Source organism: Plectropomus leopardus, chromosome 3 (genome assembly GCF_026936395.1).
Source record: "Plectropomus leopardus strain MGB_pleo_1.0 chromosome 3, ASM2693639v1, whole genome shotgun sequence".
Taxonomy (NCBI): domain Eukaryota; kingdom Metazoa; phylum Chordata; class Actinopteri; order Perciformes; family Serranidae; genus Plectropomus; species Plectropomus leopardus.
Window position 1 is genome coordinate 32,400,526 of NC_142178.1, and position 25,078 is coordinate 32,425,603.

At 40.0% G+C, this 25,078-nt stretch overlaps 1 protein-coding gene across 2 annotated transcripts in view; it reads left to right on the plus strand.

Moving 5' to 3' along the window:
* Positions 1-25,078, plus strand: part of dnah6 (dynein, axonemal, heavy chain 6) — an 80,549-nt gene that overhangs the window by 43,565 nt on the left and 11,906 nt on the right. For both annotated transcript variants that reach the window (XM_088073455.1, XM_088073463.1), the window contains exons 42-66: positions 1,482-1,703; positions 1,853-2,000; positions 2,902-3,059; positions 4,590-4,721; positions 5,968-6,139; positions 7,616-7,762; positions 7,889-7,962; positions 8,081-8,235; positions 9,457-9,688; positions 9,811-9,963; positions 10,494-10,634; positions 11,249-11,491; positions 11,660-11,827; positions 12,433-12,668; positions 14,763-14,907; positions 15,167-15,283; positions 16,289-16,412; positions 16,644-16,840; positions 17,443-17,646; positions 19,423-19,548; positions 19,760-19,924; positions 20,840-20,907; positions 21,126-21,306; positions 21,478-21,657; positions 21,840-22,073. In XM_088073455.1, the coding sequence (XP_087929581.1) occupies positions 1,482-1,703; positions 1,853-2,000; positions 2,902-3,059; positions 4,590-4,721; positions 5,968-6,139; positions 7,616-7,762; positions 7,889-7,962; positions 8,081-8,235; positions 9,457-9,688; positions 9,811-9,963; positions 10,494-10,634; positions 11,249-11,491; positions 11,660-11,827; positions 12,433-12,668; positions 14,763-14,907; positions 15,167-15,283; positions 16,289-16,412; positions 16,644-16,840; positions 17,443-17,646; positions 19,423-19,548; positions 19,760-19,924; positions 20,840-20,907; positions 21,126-21,306; positions 21,478-21,657; positions 21,840-22,073 (4,122 nt within the window). The remainder of the gene's footprint in view (positions 1-1,481; positions 1,704-1,852; positions 2,001-2,901; positions 3,060-4,589; positions 4,722-5,967; positions 6,140-7,615; positions 7,763-7,888; positions 7,963-8,080; positions 8,236-9,456; positions 9,689-9,810; positions 9,964-10,493; positions 10,635-11,248; positions 11,492-11,659; positions 11,828-12,432; positions 12,669-14,762; positions 14,908-15,166; positions 15,284-16,288; positions 16,413-16,643; positions 16,841-17,442; positions 17,647-19,422; positions 19,549-19,759; positions 19,925-20,839; positions 20,908-21,125; positions 21,307-21,477; positions 21,658-21,839; positions 22,074-25,078) is intronic.

Genomic DNA, 25,078 nt, shown 5'->3' on the forward strand with positions numbered 1-25,078 from the left:
TGAAATGAATACATAAAGAAAGAGCATCCATTTTGTACATTTTAGTAATACCTACAGAGGGTCACGGGGAACGTATAGGAAAGGTAAATCTGATAAAATGATGAGCTTTGTGCCAAGGTTATAAAAGGCAGTTGCATATAATTATTCTACCTTGCCAACTTTGAAGAAATATGAATTGATCATTATCGAGTAGAGGGGATTGTTTTCGTTTGGAAAGAAAGCGCAGAGAAACAGATGAAGGAAAGCATGGGCTGACAATACAAGTCCTTCAGCCTAACAGGAAATGGAAATTTAATTGTTTGAGAGGTTTGTCTTGGCTGGCAGATGTGGTGGATGATTGAGGGAATGCGTCACTGATGGAGGCAGAGCACAGTAGGGCAGGAACATGACTTACTTACCTGAGTGAGCATGGAAGGGAAATGTCTGTTAAGACTGCAGAGTATCGTCTGGAACATCCCACACGTTCCACATCTGCTCATCCATGTGCGCAGAAGGAGCTGATGTTGATTTTGTTTTTGTGGTGATGTGTGCGTTCGGTACTTTTAATATTATTTATATCAGAGAACTGTTTGTGTCTGCGTTTTTGTCTGTTTACCCTGAGATGACGCCAGCGCAGCCGACTTCCAGCTGTGAAGCTTGAGGGAAAATAAACTGCACACACATACACACACATCAGTAACAGCAGGATTGAAGGAAACAAATGTAGCAGACACCAGGGAAATTTCTGAAGTGCCACATAACGGGATAAACAACAGAGTAAAATTAAAAAGTTTATTTAATGCTTTACTTCTAAGGAGGTTTTATAGGTAATCAGGGTTCCCGTGGATCCTTAATAAGTCTTAAAATGCATTAAATTTATTAATCTATAAATAAGGCCTTCATTGGTATAAAAATGTTTTAAATTAATCTGTCAGAAGTCTTTAAAATGCAAAGACGTGAGTTAGGATTTTATGATTTTCTTTTTTTCTTTTTTTGATGTGCATCATAAAATCTTAAAATAATTGTTAGTATGTATATTTTTTCAAATAATCTTCCGAATTTAACATCAAGCATATATGATAGAGGAACCAATGATACCCATAAACATTTACAACATCCAGTCAAATAAAACAAAAAAAATCAATGAATGGATACTTATAGATAACATAATTTTGTTATTTTCCATCTGTTTCACCCTAGACAGTATTAATTTTTTCAGCATTTGAGGTAGATTGTCTAACAATTTAATTTGAACAAAAAATATATATTTTATTTTATTCATTGAAGTACAAATCTTAGCAATATTGTCCCTAACTCTAAGTAATTCATGGTAATTCAATTAGTTACTGGAAAACTGGCCTTACTAACTCTGGAAAAGTCTTAAATTTGGCTTGCCAATGCTGTAGGGACCTTAGTGATGATATACAGTCTAATATAGGCATCTGTATACATTTTTGAAAAATGAATTACACTGTATTTGCCTATTTTTGTGTGATGTGTAGCTCCCAAAGTATGGCACCCTGTGGAGCGTATACATGAACTTTAATCACAAACGTCTGGAGCCATGGGAGAAGATAATCCCTTCGTTTAAATACAACAGGGAGCAGCCATTTTTTGAGATGCTGGTCCCCACCACAGACACTGTTCGCTACGGCTACCTGATGGAGAAACTGCTATCTGTGCAACGTTCTGTCCTTTTCACAGGCAGCACTGGAGTTGGGAAGGTAAGGATACATGGATACAGTAGACACAACAGTAACACTTTGACATACTGTACTTTAAATCGTAGCACACTGACCTCATAGAAATAATTTAACAAGCTGATGCTGATAATTATTTGCCCACTTACATATGTCTTTTATTTTTAAAACAGTCAGTGGTGGCTCGGGGTCTTCTTAACAGTATCCAGGAAAAGGCAGGTTACCTCCCAGTCTACATCAACTTCTCAGCTCAGACCTCCTCCGCCCGCACACAGGAGATCATTGAGTCCAAACTGGAGAAAAAGAGGAAAAACATTCTGGGTACTAGCTTGTGTTACAATCACCACATAACCACTCACATACTGCAATGTAGAAAATCTCTGCCTAAACATTCAAAATTTATGTTGTTGTTATTGTCCTTTTATCAGTCCCTCCATGATGTCGCATTTGCACCAATTAACACAAATTCAGCCAAAGTCCGTTAATTCTACGCGACCTTACAATTATGTCCAGTCACTGCAACTTTGCTGCAAATTTGACTTTTGGGGTAATATCTCATTTCTCATCATAGATCTGCATGCAGCATATTGATTCACTTATCCCCTCCTTGCCCTTCTTTCTCTGTTAATGATTAAACGGTTGCTGAGCCTGTGACAGAGTCACACACCCACAGTAACAGGAATCACTGTTAGCACGGGTTTAATGACCGTTGAGCTGTTTTGTTTTCGGTGTGAGTTTGTTGGGACTGTAAAACAGAACGGTGTCAGATGTTGTGTTAGCTTGCGCAGGGCAGAGAGAACATGAGGAGAGCAGCTCATGAAAACAGTTCCTCTGCTCTGCTTCAGAACAGCAGCAGCAGCTGATCATCAGTGGTCCCAGTGCTACATCTACAATCTACCGTGACAAATAGAGTGCATTTCTGTGGGAAACACTGAATGCTCATTATAATGAGCTCTGAATCTGAGACAGCATCACAACTATTTTTGAAATTTTCTCTTCTCCCCTGATTTACATTGAAAAAAGATGCCTATAAACATCAAGCCTCAATCCTGGAGGGACTCTTTAATCTTCTACCTGCTCATACAGTCCTTCACAGTTCAGGATTTACACTCCATCTACATACAGTATCAGACATCCTTGCCCTCTGTCCACCTCTCAATCTGTACATCTGTTAACCTTTATCTCCTTCTGTCCATGTTCTTCTCACTTCCCCTCCCTGTAGGTGCTCCTGGTAGCAAGAAGTTAGTGGTGTTCGTGGATGACCTGAATATGCCAAAACTGGACAGTTATGGCTCTCAGCCCCCTATAGAGCTCCTGCGTCAGTTTCAGGACTTTTCAGGCCTCTATGACAGAGACAAGTTCTTCTGGAAGGAGATCCAGGTATAAACATATACAAATAAGATGAGCCGCATTGTAACACACATCAACATTAATGATTGTGCATAACTGTGCGTACATCTGACTTTGGCTACAGCAGATAGCCATTAGTGTCCCATAACATGGTGTTGTCCCTTTGCTGATTCTACAAACAGAGAAGTAGAAATATCCTTGTGTTCAGTTAAACCTGTTTAAGCATTTGAAACATTTGCACATTGTGGAAACTAAGCTTGTTTGCTGTCTTAGTGCAGAGGCAGGTTGTGTCTGAGTTTGCTAATCAACAGTAACCACCATCGTATCATAGTGTAATAACTTGTAATCTTGAGTTCTTCCAGGCATTGTTTTGTGTATTTAAAATGATCCACTACTCCTCCACATTTACCACAGACTGATATGTACACAGGGAAAGATATCTGTCGGCTGTAATGGTTGACATGCAGTGCACACTGCTGCGATCTTAAAGTTAAACTCTGTTCATCTCAACAGCAGCTGTTGCGCCCTGAAAAATAGGTGCTCTGGAATGCTTGCACATTACGATGGTGTTGTTCTGGCTCGTTTCTTGCTTTTCAACACTGAAAAAAGTAGATTTGAGGGTGCAAAAATGCAGTATGTATACATGCCCTTACAGAGAGTTAGCTGTCAACTTAACCAGGAGGTTAAGACTACTGAGGTGCTGCAGTTACTGGGGTCAGCAGTTTTATGGTCAGACTAGCTCCCGGGTATTATAGAAGTGCTGGCTTAGCCACAAACATCGTTTTTTATTTCTACACATGTTAAGCACAAAAAATACATTCTGCAAACAAGACATTTTTGTAGTTGTTGTAGGAGCACTTTTGTCAGAATTTGTTAGCTGTTTCCTCCTCTTTCTATTCTTTATGCTAAGCTAGGCTAAATTGTTGCTGCACTTCATACAATGAGATGTAAATGATATTGATGTTCTTATTTAACTGTGGGTGAGATGGCAAACAACCATTTCCCCAAAATGCTGCAGTGCCTTTTTTAATGTTTGATTGGTTTTTTTTTTGTTAAGTTCAAAAGTGTAAATATACAGCAGTTTGTTTTGTTTTACACAGTCAGCATCGGCTTCATTTGTTTTCTTTTAAAACAAATGAACAAACAATGGACAAACAAATTAAGTTCGTCCATTTAAATAAGAAAACCACTTATTTTGTTTGCCTGTGTGTGTTTGTGTTAATATATTAGTTCCAAATTTGTATTCTGACTTGATATAAAGTTTCCTGAGTTTGCACATAACCATACAAGACTGATTGTGCTTTTTACTGCATGTGATGTCTTACATTTTTATGTATTGGAGGGTGCGTATTTGTGGTGCTGAAGTTGAACATGAGCAAAACATTCACAGTCTCATGTGATAATGCACTGCACAGGATCCACCTCTCATTTTCAGTTCTCCAGCCAGAGACATTTGATGTTTGGAGTTTCTAATGTTGTTGATATTTTCTTGCCTTTCTTCTCTTTTAATTTCTTTCCTCTTTCTTTCCTTTCAACTCCTCCTTTCTTCATGTCATCCAGGATATGACCATCGCTGCAGCATGTGCTCCTCCAGGAGGGGGACGCAACCCGGTGACCCCCCGATTCATCCGCCACTTCAGCATGCTGTGTCTTCCCACACCGTCGGAGCACAGCCTGAAGCAGATCTTCAAGGTGAGGAGACAAACAGACATACACATCAATGCACAAAGACTGATGGCTCTCAGATACTCCATGTCCACAGCGGTGGGCCGGTTTGGGTTGTCTTAGCCCATCAGCAAAGCGCGGCAGGGATTTGTGTCTACATTACAACATGGCTACCAGCTTTAAGGTGTGTCTTTAACCGATGATGAATGTTTTTCCATCACACAACAATGCAGGATAAGGAAATTTACCTGTTGGAGGTGAACTGTTTGCAGTGGTGCAGCTCTACACCTAACATCTCACTGTGGCTATTTCTGCTTTTACTTATCTCCCTGCTGTGTTAGTAGACTTGTTTTTATTGAAGAAAAGCTGCAAACAAAATTGTGCTTATTTGGTGGTAAACACGTTTCATTTCCTCTAGTTTTTTTCAAAATTAGACCCTCCTGTTATTTTGCTATGTAAACATTTTTATTGTAAAGCTGCAAAAAAAGAAAATGTTGAGTTTTCAACAGCAGTGTCTTAGTAGACTCTTGTACTGCTGAAAGTGAACATGAAATAGTTGAATAAAAAGCAGAAATCTAAAGTACAAACAGGGATAGGGGAGATAAACTAAACATGAAACCACAGAGATTCAATTAGAAGCTACAAAAGCACTGAAACCTGACAACAAAAACGCCTTCCTCTCTGGTCTCCTGCACAGACAGAGGTGAGTTGAGTCTTGTCAAACACGCTTGTTTCAGGGGGAAAAGGGCAGTTGTTGGGGGTTGGCTGCAGTTTGCAAGACATCACCACTACCCGCTTGGAGGCTGTCAGGTTCTTTGGACCTACTATACAGAAGGTCCATCGCTGGCGCATGTTAAAATCAACAAAGGAAAATGCAAATCTGTGCACCACAGTTTGACTCACCATGGCCAAAAGTGACAATGGGAAAGGCCCTAAAGGAGTTGGCATATGGTTCAAGAAGATGTTGAATATTACACATTTGAATACCTCATATCTGTTATCATATTATGCTTTTAAACACCATCTCAAAATTATAAACTAAGCTTGAAGTTGGAAAAGCTTAGCTCATCATAAATAACTGTGTTCTTAAGTAGTTCGGGAACATTATTATGTGGTCAGAATGTGTAATATACTTCTTTTGATGGTATCTGCTCTCTCACTCTCTCTCTCACTCTCTCATTTATCCATGTCACCCCACTCCCCTCTATTAAGCACATTTAATTCCATCTTTCATGCTTGTAATAATCTCTCTTCCCTCCAAACCTTCCTCCAGGCCATCCTGACTGGTTTCCTCAGCGAGTTTTCCCAGGCGGTGAAGGACTGTGCTGGTCAGATTGTGGATGCAGCCGTTGAGATTTACAACCGCTTGAGTGTAGATCTGCTGCCCACTCCGGCTAAGTCCCACTATGTCTTCAATCTCCGAGACCTCTCCAAGTGTGTCCAAGGTGAGACGTGCACATGCACTGTTGTGGTGATGCACTGCACCACACAGACATGATCAAGCTCATTGTCCACACAGGGCTCTGCAAAGAACAGTTGCAGTTGTCATATTTGACTAACAGCCCTGAGCCCAGTTCAGGGGCTCGGCTGTTGTTGATACTTGTTAGCAAAATCAGCATCTCTTTTGCAGCTTTCTGGTTCACCCATTGGCTATCCAGCTGTCTGAAGATTTGTATGTCATTTTGTTTCAGAAGAGAAAACACAAATAAGAGAGACAAAAGGGCTAACATGCATACAACTGAAATACAGGAAGCAGAATTTGGCATTTAGTGAAAAGGATGCAGCCAGATAAGATGTTGGCATTTATTTTTAATACCTTGTGTCCAGATTTGAATGGCCATTTGGGATTTGACTTGAACAGTGGGTTGGTTTTGGGTGAAACATACACCCTCTCTTTTCCTTAACAGCGCAAATTAAACTTTAGCTTTGCTAAAAGAGGCTGACAGATACAGAGAGTGTCTTAATCTTTGTACCTCCACAGCTTGGGGGAGGGCTATGATTTATCTCTTCAAGCCACATTACTAACATTTATAAGCTCTGTCTCAGCTTCATGCTCCCAAATTGTCTGCACCATCACTCTTTCCACCCCTCTCTCTCTCTCTCTCTCTCTCTCTCTCTCTCTCTCTCTCTCTCTCTCTCTCTTTTTTCGTTTACCCGGCAGGCATCATTACAGCGTAGAGATGAGCTGAAGTGACTTCTTCAGTACAACTGCTTTCTGTACATCACTTGTTCAATATAACAACAGTGCATTACTCAAACACACGGTCCCTTTAGCAGTACATATTGTGGGTGAGAGATAATAAACCCACTCTCATCACATGGCCTGTCTTTACACAATGTCTTTTCCTCTTTTGTTTTCCTTCCTCAGCCGTTACCTTCATATAACTTTAAAAAATTAACTGTTAAAGCCTCTGCATCCTAAGTCCATATTTTTTGTCTAACATTGTTGCATATTTAAAAATGAATTAGACCCCATGTTGTGTTAATCACATTTACACACTGGATTTGAAAAATCGTACGAAAAATATGGACTTAGTGTGCAAAAACTTTTAGGTTTGTAAAATACTATGTTAGACATTCTCTATAAACTGCATGTTAAGAAGTTGCACAAGGTGGGTCGCAGAAACAAAGATTTTGCACACACACACATATGACAGCAGGATGTCTCCAGGTCCTTAAAATCTTAAAATCTCTTTAACTCAATTTTGTATATATAAGCCATTAAAATTAATTAAATAGTCTAAAACTTGGGTTTGTGAAGTCTTAATTGCCACAAACATCTACTCTCATTCATATATCTGATTTTAAGAAGAATATCTTGAAAAGGTGATCTACCCATTCATATATTAAAGATGGATTTCGGATGAAAAAAACGTAACAGTTCTCCTTTCTCATGCATCTCTCCCTCTGTTGATGTCCAGGTATACTACAGTGCGAACCGAGTCAAGTGAGAGACAAGAACCAGATCTTCCGTCTCTTCTGCCATGAGTGTCAACGAGTCTTCCACGACCGACTCATTAACAACCAAGACAAGACGTATTTCAACACCATCGTCTCTGAGATGGCCAGTAAGAACACAGTCACAAAAACTGTCACATCAGTAGCACCATTAAGTGTCACTCGATCCATTTTTCACTTATTTTGCATCTTTTCCAGCTAAGGAATCCTCCTACTGACCTCTCTCTTTCTGCCAGGCAAATATTTCAGTATCAACTTGGAGCCTTCATACTTTGTGACTCAGCCCATCATATTTGGGGACTTCATTAAGGTCAGATTTTCTCTTCTTACTGAGAGTGCTTGATAAGTTCAGAAAACATTTGATTTTTGTATTTACACAGCAATACCTGACAACCTGTATTTACTCCCATCGCTCTTCCACCCCCCAGGTGGGTGCAGAGAAAGAAGATCGTCTGTACGAGGACCTGACCGACATGGATAAGATTCAGGCTGTTCTCCAGGACTATCTCGATGATTACAACATGACCTTCTCCAAGGAGACCAAGCTGATTTTCTTCCAGGACGCCATCGAGCATGTCTCCAGGTGTGTATAACTTGCACCGCTGAATTGCAAGATTTTTTTTTGTAAGGTGACTTCCTGGTTGGTGGTTGATGGATTTTAGCAGTAGGTGGTACAAACTGTGAGATTAAAAGTTCCACCACAGAGGAAGTTTCATGGGAGACAGAAATATATAGAAAGACACTGACATGCTCACGTAATGTTTGTCTCTTGAAAAACTGCTCTGTTGAGCAATTACAGTGTGTGAAGTAGGCACAGATGTATTGCATACAATGACACATATGTCACTGCTGATGAGATGATTCTGTAATGTTTAAATGAGCTTTGATTATAAATTGATTATTGGCTTTTGATTATTAAATGGTGCAAAATCTCGGCACAATGTAGGGAACAGGGGCAAAGGGGTCGTATTTTGTCTTTTAATCAATCATAAGTGTGTTTTGGGCGTAACATGAATTAAACCAATCATATTGTCATCTCCCATTCCCTTTCAAATGCCAGGTGCACCTCCAACTGGCGCACTGCTATAAACATAGCAGATTTGGCAAATTTAAGGAGCAAGCGCTTTTCTGACGAGAGTAATGCAACAAGAGCAGTAATGTCACTGTAGCAGATATTGTGAGACATATTAGCAGCAAAACTCAAAACTGTAGTTATTAATTTGACAAAGGAAACTAGACTAAGCTTTCAGTTTCTGAAATAATCAATGGAGTGACCCTGCTCCGTATGTGTAAATGTGCGCAGCGTCTCTCTTAATAGAGTTGAAAACAGCTATTCTCTGCTCTCTGCTATGTTGCCAGTTTAGAAAGTATAATTAATATTTTCCTCATTTATGATGTATTACTCTACTTAACCGCAACCCATCTGTGCATCCTTGTGTGTGTCACAAGCAGAGCATTAGTGCGTTATAAAACTGCCTATGGAGGCACATCTTAATATCTGGATAATGCCCCCTTTCAGTGGCAGGGAAATACTATGATATTGACTTTGAACCATGCTCTTTTTCGGTCAATGGTGCAATTGCGTTTTGCTGCCTCAAAATAGCAATGCACCAAGTATGCACCTAACGACATCTCATTTTAAGACCTACACGCCAAAGGTACATTTGTTGTCTGAACATTTTGAGTGATGGCTGTGAAAATGATAACTGCTTCAGCTTGAACCTAGCATTTATAGTTTTACTGCACTGTGTGCCGCATCGCGCCAAATGTAAGAGAGGGCTGAGTGTTTTTTCTTGTCTTCTAGGATTTCCCGAATGATTCGCCAGGAGAGAGGCAACGCCCTTCTCGTTGGTGTTGGAGGAACAGGCAAACAGTCACTCACTCGCTTGGCATCCCACATGTGTGGGTACCGCTGCTTTGAGATTGAACTGAGCCGAGGCTACAACTATGTCAGCTTCCATGAAGACCTGAGGAGGCTCTACAAGATGGCTGGAGTGGAGGGCGACGATATGGTGTTCCTCTTTACGGATACTCAGGTATGATGGATGGGCTCTGGTGATATGAAAAAAAAAAGCATTTGAATGCCCGTAGAGTGTTTTTTTTTTCCTTTTGCGCAGCCAAGTGTCTTTAGAGTCATCCACTCGTACTCCTTTTGTAGATTGTTGTAGAGGAGTTTTTGGAGGACATCAACAACATGCTGAACTCTGGCGAGGTGCCCAACCTTTTTGAGAAAGATGAGCTGGAACAAGTTCTCGCTGCTACCCGCCCTAAAGCCAAAGAGGCCGGGATCAGTGAGGAGAACAGGGACGAGGTAACCATGGGCACAAACACTTCCTGTAGAATACATCCATAATTCAGGCAGGACAAATGCAGCACAGTATATATCTGACTGTCTGTGCTTGGCAAAGTAACACAAAGAGCCTTGTTTTAGAGATATGAATAAACCAGTCTACAGCAATGCCAGATACACCCACTGAATGTTTATGATCGCCTGATAAAATCAAGAGATCATCAGACTGAAAATCTGTCAGGAGCTGAAAAATAACTAAGAATTTGCATAACATTTCAGACACAACACACAAACACAGGGTTTTCTACAAAGGGCCAAAGTAGCTATAGAGTGTGCAGGAACAGTCAGTTAAAGTCAGTGCCCCTGAGCGAGCTGTGAGAAAACATCAGCCTTTAATGTTATCTGCCTGCTGAGACCAAACCTCCAGAACGTGTGTGTGTGTGTGTGTGTGTGTGTGTGTGTGTGTGTGTGTGTGTGTGTGTGTGTGTGTGTGTGTGTGTGTGTGTGTGTGTGTGTGTGTGTGTGTGTGTGTGTGTGTGTGTGGCCCTCAGGTGTTCCAGTATTTTATCTCTCGTGTACGTGAGAAGCTGCACATCGTGCTGTGCATGAGTCCCGTGGGCGATGCCTTCCGGTCCCGCTGTCGTATGTTTCCTTCGCTGGTTAACTGCTGCACCATTGACTGGTTTGTGCAGGTATGCTGAGATAGCTCCTATTTTTATGACCACATACAGTCATATATAATGACTCAGGTTTGTTTAGGGTTGTAAAATTAAAGATGATGATAATACATAGATGCTGTAGAATATAAATACAATTATTCTAACTGGTTTAGGCAGGTTGTAGGGATCATCTACATGTTTGTTAGGATGTTTCACTCCCTTCGTCCTGAGCCGGTCTTCAGCACTATTCTTCTTTGAGTCTTTCCAACATTTCCATCATGCTGCTGGTTCTGCTCTTCTCTACTCTGACTTTAAATTCCAGCTCCGTCTTTCTCCTCATTGCATTTTTCTTGATTTTACAAATGTCCTTTCTCTCTCTCATCCACTGTTTTGTTCACAAGCTCTTGTTCAGGATTCGAGTTAATGGCTTTCCAGCTTTATCGTTCCATTTATGTCTTTTGTCGGCATATTGAATTTTTGTTTTTAAACTCAGTTGTGGAGGCTTGTAATTTTCATCTTCACTGAATGTCTTTATTATTGCATTTTGTATTTTTTATGACTTTCTATTGCTGTTCTGTTAAATCACTGCAAATAAACAACTGCAATCCTTATCTTACTCTTTCCCCCCTTTACCCCCTGATACCCAGTGGCCTCGTGAGGCGCTGCGATCGGTCTCACAGGCCTTCTTCCAGAATGTGGACTTTGGCAGTGAGGAGCTGAAGCAGAGCTTCTCAGCCATGTGTGTGGAAATACATGTTAGTGTCACTGATATGGCTGAGCGCTTCTACTCGGAGCTGAGACGCCGATACTACACCACGCCTACCTCCTACCTGGAGCTCATCAACCTCTACCTGTCCATGCTGGAGGAGAAAAGACAGCAGTTGGTTCTTGTAAGTCTCGACCATCAAAGTGCACAAAAAGCAAATATCTGTACACGTCATTAGCTGTTGTGATTAATCTGTGGTTCTAGCACTGCAATGCATTTTTTCCTATTTTGTAGATTATGTCTGCATGTGAAATATGTATATATAACTTTGTGTGGGGGTGTTTGTTTATAGGCCAAGGATCGTGTGAAGAACGGTCTGACCAAACTGCTGGAGACCAATGTGCTTGTGGACAAAATGAAAGTGGACCTGTCTGCTCTGGAGCCAGTCCTTAAACAAAAATCCATTGACGTTGATGCCCTCATGGAAAAACTGGCTGTAGACCAGGAAAAGGCAGATGAGGTGTGTGTGTGTGTGTGTGTGTGTGTGTGTGTGTGTGTGTGTGTGTGTGTGTGTGTGTGTACGTGTGTGTGTGTTCATGAGGGAGATAAGGTAGCATTAAGAAATCATTTTCAAAATGGTGTTTATTGTTTCCTGAAAGTTGTAGAAATCAGGGTTCCCACAGTCATGGAAAACCTAGAATAGTCATGGAGTTTCAAAATCTCCTTATACAGGTTTGGAAAAGTCATGGAATTGGTAAAAAAAAAAAAAAAGCATTAAAAGTTTTAGCAAAGCTATGGAATTTTGTTGTGTGTTATGAAGTACTGTTTGTGGATAAACTTTCATGTTATGTTACAAACATAACCACCTATTAGTGATTGGAAAAGGTTGCTGTTCAGTTTTCATACAATAATTAACATTTAGAGTAAAATAAACCGTATAGTTTTGTTCATGGTATACATTGTGAATGGTCATTCAATTTTATCATGGGTCCTTGAAAAGTCATGAAAATGTTTTAGAATTTTCTCCATCAAAATGTGTGAGAACCCTGTGAAAAGGCATGATACCCTTTTTGTCATAGCTGTTGTGCATGTGCATGTATCATACGAAAAATATCCTTGCCACAGGTGCGTAAAGTAGTGACAGAAGATGAGGCTCTGGCCAAGGTCAAAGCTGAAGACACCCAGGCCATAGCCGATGATGCCCAGAGGGACCTGGATGAGGCTCTGCCAGCCCTGGAGGGCGCCAATCAGGCCCTTAATTCTCTCGACAAGGCCGACATCTCTGAGATCAAGGTCTTCACCAAGCCCCCAGACCTGGTCATGACCGTCATGGAGGCCGTCTGCATCCTGCTCAACTGCAAGTCAGTGTGTTTCTCTCTCCCTCTCCCTCCAAAAAACAAGACATTTCCTCCCCAAATATGTGTTTATCGGGGAGGGGGAGGTATCTCCACCTCTTGTATCACATAATAGTGACCTCTCCCCAGCATATATCCCATTGTTATAAACTCTCTTCTCGCTAATTATTTCACACACTAGCATGCTCATTTTCATCCAGCTTTTTATCATAATAATATGGATATTATGTATAAATGAGCTTTGATGAACTGTCCCCCCATTTTGCCAGCAGCCCTGCTCATTTGCCAGCAAAAATCCACTGGTTCTAGGTCTGTTGCTCACACTACAGACTGTATATGGTGAAACTATGCAAAGCTGATCAAATTTCAACCAAATACTGTTACTTTAATGCTTATTTTTTGCCTAAGATGTTTTCAGAAACATATTTTAGTGTCCTTTTTGGCTGTAAAATAACAGTTTGTAAACAGGAAGTGGGTGCCATCTTATTTCCTGTACTGTGAAAACAGACTGAAAAAGCTGAGATCAAATGGCACAACTAGGCAGTACTGATCAAATATGAACTATTATGTTACTTCACTATTTTTTTTCTTAAATATTTTCAGAAACATACTTTAGTGTATCATTCAACTGTAATATGAAATAGTTTGTTTGCAGCCAGCCGCTATGGGTTTTTGGACAAGCCAACAATGCACAACTCGCTATATGTTATCCACCAGCTAGAGAGTTTTCTGTTGTGGTGCAGCACAGTGCATTCTGGTAGTTGAAGGATTTCTGCCTCTTGAGCAAAAGTGAACAGCCCTTCTTCTCTGCTCATGTAGCACCAATTCTCAAAAGTATTTGTGTCTGTGTATTGCTTAAAGACATCCTATTTTTCTAAAAAGACCATATCTTCTGCAGTGAAATACTTCTTTAAGAGGCAAGACATTAAATTTTGGATGGCATATGCCATTTGATTGGGCTTTTTCATAATAAAGTCATTAAAGCATGGAAAACAGACCAGAATTTAAGGGCTTGATTAATTTTAATCGCTAATCTCACGATATGTGTTTCATTTATTCAGCACCATTGATTTAATTGGACACTAACGACAAATGGTCATCTGAAAACTCTATTTAATTCTGAGTTCATCCTCAAAAGAGAATACTCTTATAACCGATCCATTGTCAGACTAGGATTAGTGACTGAAAAAACACCAAAGAGGAAAATGTGTTCACCTAAAATATACGAGTCCCAAAAAAGATTGATCAGACATCCTGATCTCATCCCATTAATCATGATGATCCATCATTCTAATCACAATCATCACTGCACCTTCATTATCTTGACGTGTGTATCTTCATAATCACAATCACCATAATTTTAGATATCCCCAAAAAATTATCATCATCATAATCAAAATCTTCTCTGTTGGTATACAGTCACTCCACCAAATGCATGAGATTTGGGCCTTTTTTTGTTATTATTATTTTTTTTAATCCTACATATTTTGTAGTCAGCATCCAGACGGATTACCTTCCCATCTCCTGACTCAGCGCTCATCCCTCTGTCAATCCTTAAATATCATCAGTTATTAATCTACTGCATAGCTGCACTAAATCTAATCCAATCCAATATCCGGTCTGATTTAACCTTTTAACACCTACTGTTTGTCTCTGCGGCACACAAACATTACGCTGGACCCTCACTGACTTAGCATTATGTAAATTTACATTTATATGAATGCATACTATAGCAGTTAATAGATTAGACCCTCGACTTTTGTTTCTTTTCATTTTAGGTTGTGTTGTGAGTCTGCTAAATATGATTTAGAATTACTGCATATGTGTCAACATTATATTTATGGTATTTTGACCTATAGTAGTTTTCATTATTTTGAGCCTTTCAAGTAGTGTTTTAATTCTTATATAATTTCCTATCAATGGTCCATGCTGGGTTTGCTCATTCTATAGATGCCAGACGTATTACAATTGAAAATCATTTTTAACAGATATGTTTTGGCTCTTTAGAAATTCAGCAACACATGCACACACATTAATTATTATTAGCCATTGTCTCAGCCTCTCTCATAACTCCTTACTAACATGCCTGTCTCCCTGCAGGCCAGACTGGACCGGTGCCAAGCAATTACTAGGAGATGCCAATTTCCTCAGGCGTCTGACAGACTATGATAAGGACAATATCAAGCCACAGATTCTGCTGAAGCTGCAGAAATATGTCAACAACCCCGATTTCATACCTGAGAAGGTCTGTTTGATTTCCGTGTCAAACACTCTGATATGTCAGGCAGATTTTTTTGCACTCAGTAAACACATGTAATTGGAGTTCAAACACTTTGAATTTGTTTGTTTGAGTTTGAATGGAAACTGGAAAATAATAAATGAGCGTTATTGAATTGAACGATCAAGATTCTACGATGGCATAAATTGTCAATAATTTGCGGAACAAAACACAGTATGCTTCAATATCTGTGACTTTGTGTAATTCCTCATGTTGTTGTTGCAAGGTGGAGAAGGTGTCCAAAGCTTGCAGATCAATGTGCATGTGGGTGAGAGCCATGGATCTTTACTCCAGAGTCCTTAAAGAAGTCGGCCCCAAGAGAGAAAAACTGGCTAAGGCACAGGTCAGTTACATACAGTATACAGTATAGTATGCATACAGGTTTTAATCACATTACAGTTTCATGAAATGTGCTTTACGTGATATTTGCTGATATCACAAAGACTGCTACAATAACAAAACTAAACACTCATTCCATCACCTACTGCCACACTGAATCCCATTCCCACAGTTAAAACTTCACAGTTTCTGTACAGTAAGCCTACTTTTTCAATTAATGATTTACTTTTCGAAATCCACATGAACCACTCTTCAAACCATCTTAAGTTGGATCAAGTCATCCTCTTATTAAAAAATGTCACTTGTCACTTTAAAGCTGGTTTACCTCTTACTTCCATTATTTCTGTCTTCCATATCAGTGGTAAAGAACACCAGGGGTTGAGTTTTCAAGATCACAGAGGACAATGAGAGCAACACACAGTCGCATTAAGTCACTTTATCTCCCAACAAAACAGCATGGATGAATTTCAGCCTGGATGCACATTTTTTTAGCCTTACACTGTTGAAACAGAGCAGATAATAGTGGAGCGAGATTCCCAGCCAGGTTCCTTGTGTTTCCTTGTGTATTTTATCTCATAATGGCATATGGCATGAGCATTTTGTGATAACCTGTCTTTTCTCCAAAATCCACAATTTCCACACTACTGATCTATTCCTGAGAAGGGAGTAAATATTTTTTTTTTCTGCTTGCCACTATCTGCCTGGCACTCCTGTTTGATGGTGACTCAGACAAACCCGTGGGAATTTCTAATTTAAATATATAAATGATGATATGGATTGATGTTTTAGCTTTGCATCGATAATATTAGAATGTTGATCATTCATCGACCTAGATTGATCAGTCTTTACACCCCAAACTAATCCACTCTGTATTCTCTCTCAGTCTCACTCACAATTGCCCTGATTACATTAGAGCAGATTATGAGAATAAAACATTGACTTAATGTTCCCTGAGTGGTTCATTAACGGCGTTTTCCTCTCCTTACTCCCTCTATTCCAACCTGTGCAGGAGGAGCTGGATATGACGATGGCAACCCTGCGGGAGAAGCAGCAGAAACTTCAGGAGGTGGAGAGCCAGATCAAGGTCCTGCAGGAGCAGTTTGAGAGCAGCGAAAATGAAAAGGAGGAGTTAGGTACGGGGTGCGCCCTTTATAAACTGCCCAGCCACTGTATATTTTATACAAACTAATGTTTGAGACTCTCTGGAGATGGAGGAAGTTCTACAGAGAAGTTCTCACTTATATTTCTGTTCTCCCTTTCAGTATTCAAGGATGTTTTATTACCCACTGGAACTGAGGAAAGTCTGCCAGCATTTACCTTGCTAATATTATTTTTCCACCCTCTCTTTGTGTCTTTCTTCAAAGTTAACACCATGGCTCTGACACAGGCTCGGCTGACCAGGGCAGGGAAGCTAACCTCTGCTCTTGGTGATGAGCAAGTGCGCTGGGAAGAGAGTGTTACCTTGTTTGAGCAAGAGATCATCAACGTTGTTGGGAATGTCTTCATTGCAGCTGCCTGTGTGGCTTACTATGGAGCGTTCACATCCCACTATAGACAGCTGGTAGGTACAGTGTGATAAATTACAGTTGAAATCCTTGTAGAACTGCTCTAGTAGTCATATGAGAGTTTGATAAAAGATGAACTTTCCTTCTGGAGTATCAATACCTGCAAAATCTGTAAAACATATAGGCACATATAGATGAGATGCCACTATGTGATTTATTATTACAATCTGCGCAAAACTAAATAAAAATTTGATCACAATAAAAAACAATAGACAACTTGCATGCTCATTAAGTTCTCACACTATGTTACAGTACTGTACGCTCCTTTATGTTGTCTATATGTAAGAAATGAAGCCAGATTTTGTCTCATTATTGTTCCCCTGCTTAGAGATGCAATTCCCAGAACAGAATAGATATATATGTTAATGGCGCAATACTGAATCCGTTTTTGCATTATTAAAGCACAGAAGTACAGTGTTAAAATCAGTGATAAGAAAGTCATAGAGAAAGTAAAAACATTGTAAAAAAAACAGACAAAAAAGAAACAGATTTAAAATGAAACGCTACAAACCAATCATCTTTCAAATAAAAAAAAAAAAAAAAAACAGTAAAAAAAAAAAAAAATGTACTCATGCATGTGTGTGTCCCCTCTCTCCAGCTAATTGACCAGTGGATAGTACAGTGTCAGGAGCTCAACATCCCCATCAGTTCCAGCTTCAGCCTGATCAACATTCTGGGTGACCCGTTTGTTATCCGTCAGTGGAACACAGAGGGTCTGCCTCGTGACACCGTGTCCACAGAGAACGGGATCCTGGTGACCGAGGGCCGTCGCTGGCCTCTTATGATCGACCCACAGGATCAGGTTAGCTACAAACTGGGATCAATTCTGCGTTTGTTGTTCTTTGTGATCAGTTAATCAGTTTATTTTTCAAGGAGTTCCACTTTCCATTCGTCTAATTAAAGAGTAACTCAACTTGCAAACCTTTTTTTTTTTTTTTTTGCTGAAAATCAATGTATATGGGTATTTAGCAGGGTCTTATCAGTGAGGATGTGTCAAGCCAAAATACTGTAGCTTGGTCCACATACTTTTTATTTTACCCTTCTTGTGTGGGTAGCCCAGTGTTACTCCTTTCCCATCGCCAGGTCTTCCTCCAGCAATGGATATCTCTCCCGGTATTGCTCTAATATGCTTTCAAAAACAGTTGCCACTCGTCATCGGTCCAAGCAAAGAAATCTCTGTTAAAGAAAATACTATGGAGACGGTGAAAAGTAAAACCACAGCAACCAACCACAGAGTAGATGATTTGCTTCTTGTTTACATCAGTACATGCATGCCCAGTGTACGTCAATGGTCATGTGATTTCAGGCAGTCAGTATGAAGTGAGATTTATTTCAGAAACAGTGCTTAACGCTTGTGTGTATGGAAATCGTTTCTGTCTTAAAATTCTATTCTGAAATGAAAACATATTAGTGTGCATGTGGCCTGAGCCCTCTTTGTCATTCTGGATTTCATGTGATTTAACACATTGGATACATGGCTGCGGTACCAGTGTAAAGAACAGAAAAATCTCTCTCAAAATAGAACCCGTTGTCAGACATGGTCAGAGACAAAGTCACAGCCGTGGCCCCAGGACACACAGTTCCCAGCTTCCCCACGCAGAGAAAACACAAAACCAACTCACTCCGACTCACCAACATGTGCATGATGGGAATATTGTCACAGCTTCAGTTTTGAGACCTCCATTTAGTTCACTGTTCTGTGTCTTTTTTTTAAACACTGACAAGTCAAATTTTATTTCCTGTCATGTTTTAGCCTTTTTTCTCCCCCATGACTGTATCTCTTGTCCGTTTTTTGAGTCCACCTGCTTTCTCTTGCTTTATATAGACAGAGGGATGTAGATATGGGTCAGACACAGCATTCAGCTTAATCTCATACAGTATTCTTTTGTTTTCTGCCTCAAGTTCTAACATTCATTTGTACTGCATGCAAAATATGTCAAGACCATTTTTTTGTCACATTAATGAAGTCAAGTCAAACTTATTTGTAGGTCACATTTTAAAACAACCGCAGTTGACCAATGTGCTAAACAGGCACAAAACATCAAAACTGATGAATACGTGAGCAAACAACAATGATAACAATAGAAAACAATAAATCCAATGGAGAACAAATTGCAGCACAACGGAGGATGAGGTCGATCAAAGCTTAGACCAATTGTATGCCAACAAGAAATGATGGGTCTTCAGCAGTTTCTTAAAGGTTTCTATAGTCATAGCAGTTTTTATGCGGATAGGTAAGCTGTTCCAGAGTTTAGTGGCAGCCACTGCAGAGGCTTGGTCACCACTGTTTTCATGGCTATTTCTGAGAACATCCAGGAGGATCTGGTTTTTGGACATTATTGCTCTAACTGGAGTATGAAGTTACAAAAGTTCTGTTAGTAGTAGTGCCAGACCATTTATATCCTTAAAAACAAGCAAGAAAATCTTAAAATCAGTCCTAAAAAGTACAGGACTGCCAGCGGAGGAATGCCATTACTCATGTCGTGTGGTCTCATTCTTCCTTTTTCTGTTAGAAGACAGGCAGCTGGATTTTGTACCAGCTAAAACAATGGATAAAGGCTATTTCTTTCACCCTCAGGCTAACCGATGGATCCGCTCCAAGGAGGCCAAGCACGGTCTAAAGGTGATCAAGCTGACGGACCCAAACTTTCTTCGCACTCTAGAGAATGCCATACGCATGGGCATGCCTGTGCTGCTGGAGGAGGTAGGGACACACGTGGACATGTTTCAGCATTAGGAGTTGATTCATGGTAAAACATTGTTCCATAAGTATTTGTGTGTATTTATACACAATTTGGTGTGTATGTTTTACAATTTAATTGAACTGCACATTTTTACTTGCATTGATTGAAGTATGTGGCCTTTATTATTACTATTTATGTGTGAGTGTGCATTATTGTATTATGTGTTTATAGCTGAAGGAAACCTTAGATCCAGCTCTGGAGCCCATCCTGCTGAAGCAGACCTTTGTGGCTGGTGGCCGGACACTGATCCGACTCGGAGACTCAGATATAGACTATGATAAAAACTTCAGGTTCTATATGACCACTAAGATGGCCAACCCACACTACCTACCAGAGGTGAGGACAGCACACACACTCCTTTATGTCTCCTTAATAGGGTTATCTGGCATCAGCAGTTGTGTTTCAGAGATGCCAATTTACTGTGGAGTCTAGGCTTGCAGTAGGGCTGTTGGAACACATTTTGGGAGTTGAATATATATCAAATAAAGAAATAAATACTAATTGAATGCCATAATTAGTATTTCAGTGTTCAACTATCAAGTTCATTGAACGCTCTCCCAGATCTATCACCCATGTGCTCAAGATCAGACTCGATATGTAATTGCTTAGAAGATGGTTGAGTAGCTTACTCGCTATCTTCTACGTTTGTACTTTATTCATTCACTCAGAAATGATTTGCGTTTGTGGGGGAGTCTTTTCTGCATTTTGCTGTAATTTATGGCCACGTCACTTTCGCCAATATTTGATTTGGATTATACACAAAGATTGACAGCGCTAGCTTGCAAAGAAAACATGTTTTGTCAAGTAGGAGAAACAATAACACAAAAGAATCTTTATGCCCTGCCACAATTAGTGCTTGGCTTCCTGTAATGGCATCGACTGTGGTCAGTTTGCAGGCATTATTGAGATGTAGTCTCCTGCCAGCTCGCCAACTGTGTGATGGCCTTTCAGTCAACACCAGCCCAAGAGATCATCAACACCATGTGATCAAAGCTTTTATTCCAGTGTCGATCCAGACCTGCAGTGGATAAAGGCTGTAACTTAGACAACATGAACCTATACGGCAGTTGTTGTTTGTGTTTTTGTGGGACACCAGCTGTCAAAAACATGAAAGATTTAAAGTGACATGGCATTTGAAATCTTTTTGCAAATGAATTGTTGTTTGGCGCACATGTTGAATTGTAGCTTTTTGAAATGGCAGTTTCATTCTGTGTGTGTTTGTGTGTGGTGTGTGTTCTTGTTGCATTTTAGGTGTGCATCAAAGTTACAATTATCAACTTCACCGTGACTAAGTCTGGCTTGGAGGACCAACTGCTGAGGTACAGAAATGCTTTGACACACATGAAAAAAACAAATTCTCCTTCCTTCCCTGAATCACAATCTCCACATGAAAAAACTTCAAATAACTCTATATACCTCAGCAATGACTATTTGCATTGTCATTTTCAGTGGGCGATATTTGCCCGTCATTTATTTACTTCATCTCCACATCCTTTTCTTTATTCTGATCTTTCTGTAAACCCTCTTCTCTCCTCAGTGATGTGGTGCGTCTGGAGAGTCCACATCTTGAGGAACAGAGGAATGAGTTGATTGTGCGCATCAACGCTGACCGCAACCAGCTTAAAGACATTGAAGACCGCATCCTTAAGCTTCTCTTTACCTCTGAGGGGAATATTCTTGACAACGAGGAGCTAGTTCAGACTCTTCAGGAGTCAAAGGTAAATCTTACATAAGGCAAAGATCACATGAGTTTGAAATTTCACTTGTTATTCTTATATTGTTGTATTCTGTTTCTCTCGTTTCCTTGACCATATCCCATCTGTTCTTGTTTGCTCGCTATTCCTCTTTCTCTTTTTTGACTTATCCTCTCTGTTTCTGCCATTCCTCAGGTGACATCAGAGGCCATAAAGCACCGTCTGGAGGAGGCTGAGGCCACAGAGCAGATGATAAACTCTGCAAGGGAGCGTTACCGACCTGTGGCCACCCGAGGCTCAGTCTTATACTTTGTCATTGCCAGTCTCTCTGAGATCGATCCAATGTACCAGTTTTCCCTCAAGTACTTCAAACAGGTTAGACAGTACAGGTGGCATTTTACATTTTTACATTTACTTTACAAGCCACGGACAAATCTTCATCTGTGTTTTTAAGCTTTTGCATGAAAGACACTATGAAAAGACTACAACTCCCCATGTAATATAATTATTGTCTTCCTGTTCAGCATCTTTCTGTTTTCTTCGTCCCCCACCCTCAGCTCTTCAACTCCACCATTGAGACGTCAGAAAAGAGCAGTGTATTAGAAGAGCGTCTCCAGATCCTGCTGGACCAGATCCTGCTCAACTCCTATATCAATGTGTCCCGAGGCCTCTTTGAGCAGCACAAGCTCATCTACAGCTTCATGTTGTGTGTGGAGATCATGAGGCAGCGTGGCGAGATCTCTGAAGCAGAGTGGCAGCATTTCCTTCGAGGATCTACCTCTTTGGAAAAGGTGAGGTGGTAAATAAATTAAAAAAAAAAACTAATGAGAGGAAAAAGCAAACTTCAGGCCCTAATACATGAAGCAGGAACAAATGCACTTGCATTAAGTCAAAAACCCTTTATTCAAAAACAAGGATACTTGCTTTAAAACACTGACCGGTTTTGACCCGAAGGTTTTCATCTGCACCCTGATGAAGACCTTAGGGTCAAAACTGGTTGGTTTATAATGCAAGTAGCCATGTTTTAAATAAAGGCTTTTCAACTTAATTCAAGTACATTTGTTCCAGCTCTTTGAATTAAGGTCTGAAGTTTGCTTTTTCCTCTGATGTGCTGACCCTTTTCTGCAAGAGCACCAAGAGTTTCATATGATCCAGACAGTGCTAGAGCACAACTTGTTCTCTCTCTCTCTTTCTCTCAAAAAAAAAAATGCTGGTTAATTGCTTGTGTCAGGTAAAAATCTATCCTCTGAGGAAAGCAAAAATAAAAGTTTTGCTTACACATTTTTGAAAAGAGGGAACCATACTAAGGACCATCCTAACAAATGACAGAAAGTAAAATAACTATGATTGACGGTTTTATTTAAAAAAGCGAATGTAGTCTGCACTATCATGAGTGAACAAGCTGGCATAGGATGCTTGTATTTTTCCTTCTTACCTCACTAATAATTCATCTGTCATATATCAGTCACCTTTGTTGTCCTTTGATGGGTTGGCTCGATCACACATAAATACGGTTATAACTAAAATAAATACCAACAGCAGTCTCTGCTGAAACCATTTCTGCACACATAATCTCCAGAAATCAGCACCAGAACAGCTGCTAGTTTTTGTTACAACTAACCAAGTGGTGCCAGCAACACTTCTCATCTCAGGTGAACGCAGCATAAAATCCCACTTGTGCCCCCGTCTGTTCAAAACAACATTAACTGTAGAGCACAATACTAGGCGTGCATGTCAGTGCATTTCATCATAAATATAAAGGGATGTATTCTGTCACAGGCAATGTGCTCCTAGCATAAATATTGAAGTAGAAATGTCTGGTTCTTCTTATTGTAGTCTCTGCCATTTTTCTAACTATCTGACTTAAACCTGCTTTGGGGAAGGTGTACATTTTAAATTCATCTTAGCTCTATGCTGCAGCTAACTTATATTGTGACATCCGTTTTGTCCTAGTTTTAGTGCAACTTATCCACTACTTTCAAACTAAGCTACACTACACTTAAAGTTGTTGGTGCAACAGTCTGCCAAAGTATTGAGGAAAAGTACAGATAAATAGCTGGACCACATCAGTTTAGAGTTTGAATCAATCACTATATACTTGCCGTGTACTAATTATTAGTTTGGGTTAACAGCTGCAGCTAGTCTCCGAGGCAAGATCGAGGTGTTTTAGCTTCACTGTCATGTTGTCCAGCTTTAAAGTCCAGGTAGAACAAAAAATGAATATGTGTAATAAGTTTGTCACACAACCAACAGAAAAAAGTGTTATAGAACACCCAGCCAAATTTAAATGATCAAAAAAGTGGTCAGGTATATGAAATTAGGTTTCAAATTCACGTAAAAATAGTCAGTATTCTTTGCTCTGAGATGCTGTGGGCATGTCAGCTGAATGCAGTGAAGCCGTGCCCACTTGCAGGAAAGCTGCAGCTTCCTTTAATTGTAGCACTACAATCGATGCTCCACCTAGCAGCTTTGTTTGGCTTGTACAGCCATACGCGTTTGAACCACCAGAGCCAGGCACTGACCTGCCCGAAAACCAACCTAGTTCTTCTCAGTCTACAACAGAATGGTAATTTCCTATTTAATTTATCACACAACAACAAAACTTAACAGTTCTAGTTCTTATATAGTGTAGGGGTGTGACTTGTGCTAAGGATTGCTCCACTGTGTCATTGAAAAGGCTTATATCCCCTGCGCAAAAAATCCTGGACAAAAATGTAAAAAAAAATCAGTTCAACTCCACAATTCAGTACTATATAGTTCCCAGTCTTTTGGCATGTTTTCAACAAGTGTTTTCTAACACATATTATGTATGTAAATCTCAGACTCTACTTCACCCTGACTTTAACATACAGTCTTTGGTTTGAATATGCCAGGATTGCCAATTGTCAGTGAGGTGAGTGATCAATGAGACCAGAACTAATTGTAAGGTATGAGGCCTAAATTGCCTGCAGGAACAGAATGATAATATCCTATTTTTAACTGTGTCATGAGCTTTAAAGGAACAAAAAAACTATATTTTTTCCATATATTTGGCATCCCGTTTTTATTATAATTAAACAGAAATTGGGAAATTTGTTACAGTTTGTTGGCAGGATCCTCTTAACTGCAGATAAACAAGGTGCCTTTCTTAAATTCCCTCCGAAAATCTCCCCAGGTTGGCCTGCAGGCACTATCTTCACCCCCCCCACACACACACCCTTATGCTGGGATTGAGTTGATAGAAAAAAAATAGTCCTTTGTCACAAAGTGGCAGTCAGCCTCTCTCTCTTTCTCAGCTGGCTTATTGTTGAGGAACTACTGAGACTGATGGAAACACACACAGTAAGTGGTAGACAAAAGAACATATGAGCACATCTGTCTGTGGAGAGGTTGACAAAATAAATATCACTGTGGAAGAGAGATAAGAAAAGGAGAGTATCTCTGTTTCTCAGCTGCTTGTACCACCTGTATGTAGCATGCTAATAGGCCTTAAATACCTTAAATCAGACAGGACACCTTCAGGGAGGCTGAGGTCATCCGAATAAAAAGTCCTGTAGACCTCAAAATAGTCCAATGTGTTTACATTTCAAAGGTTTTCTTTGAATAATCTCTTTTTGTCTCTCATGTCAGTTCCTTTCTATATTTTTCTCTATAATTGTTATCTCCCCTCTTCCCTGTGCAGCTGCGGCACTGTTGGTTTGGGCAATAAAGAAGGTGAAAGGTAGAACCGAGCGATGAATAAAAGCCCCCTCGAGATTCAGCTCGATTTAGACGCTTTTGTGACCACATTACAGATCAGTCAGCGGCACCCAGGGGT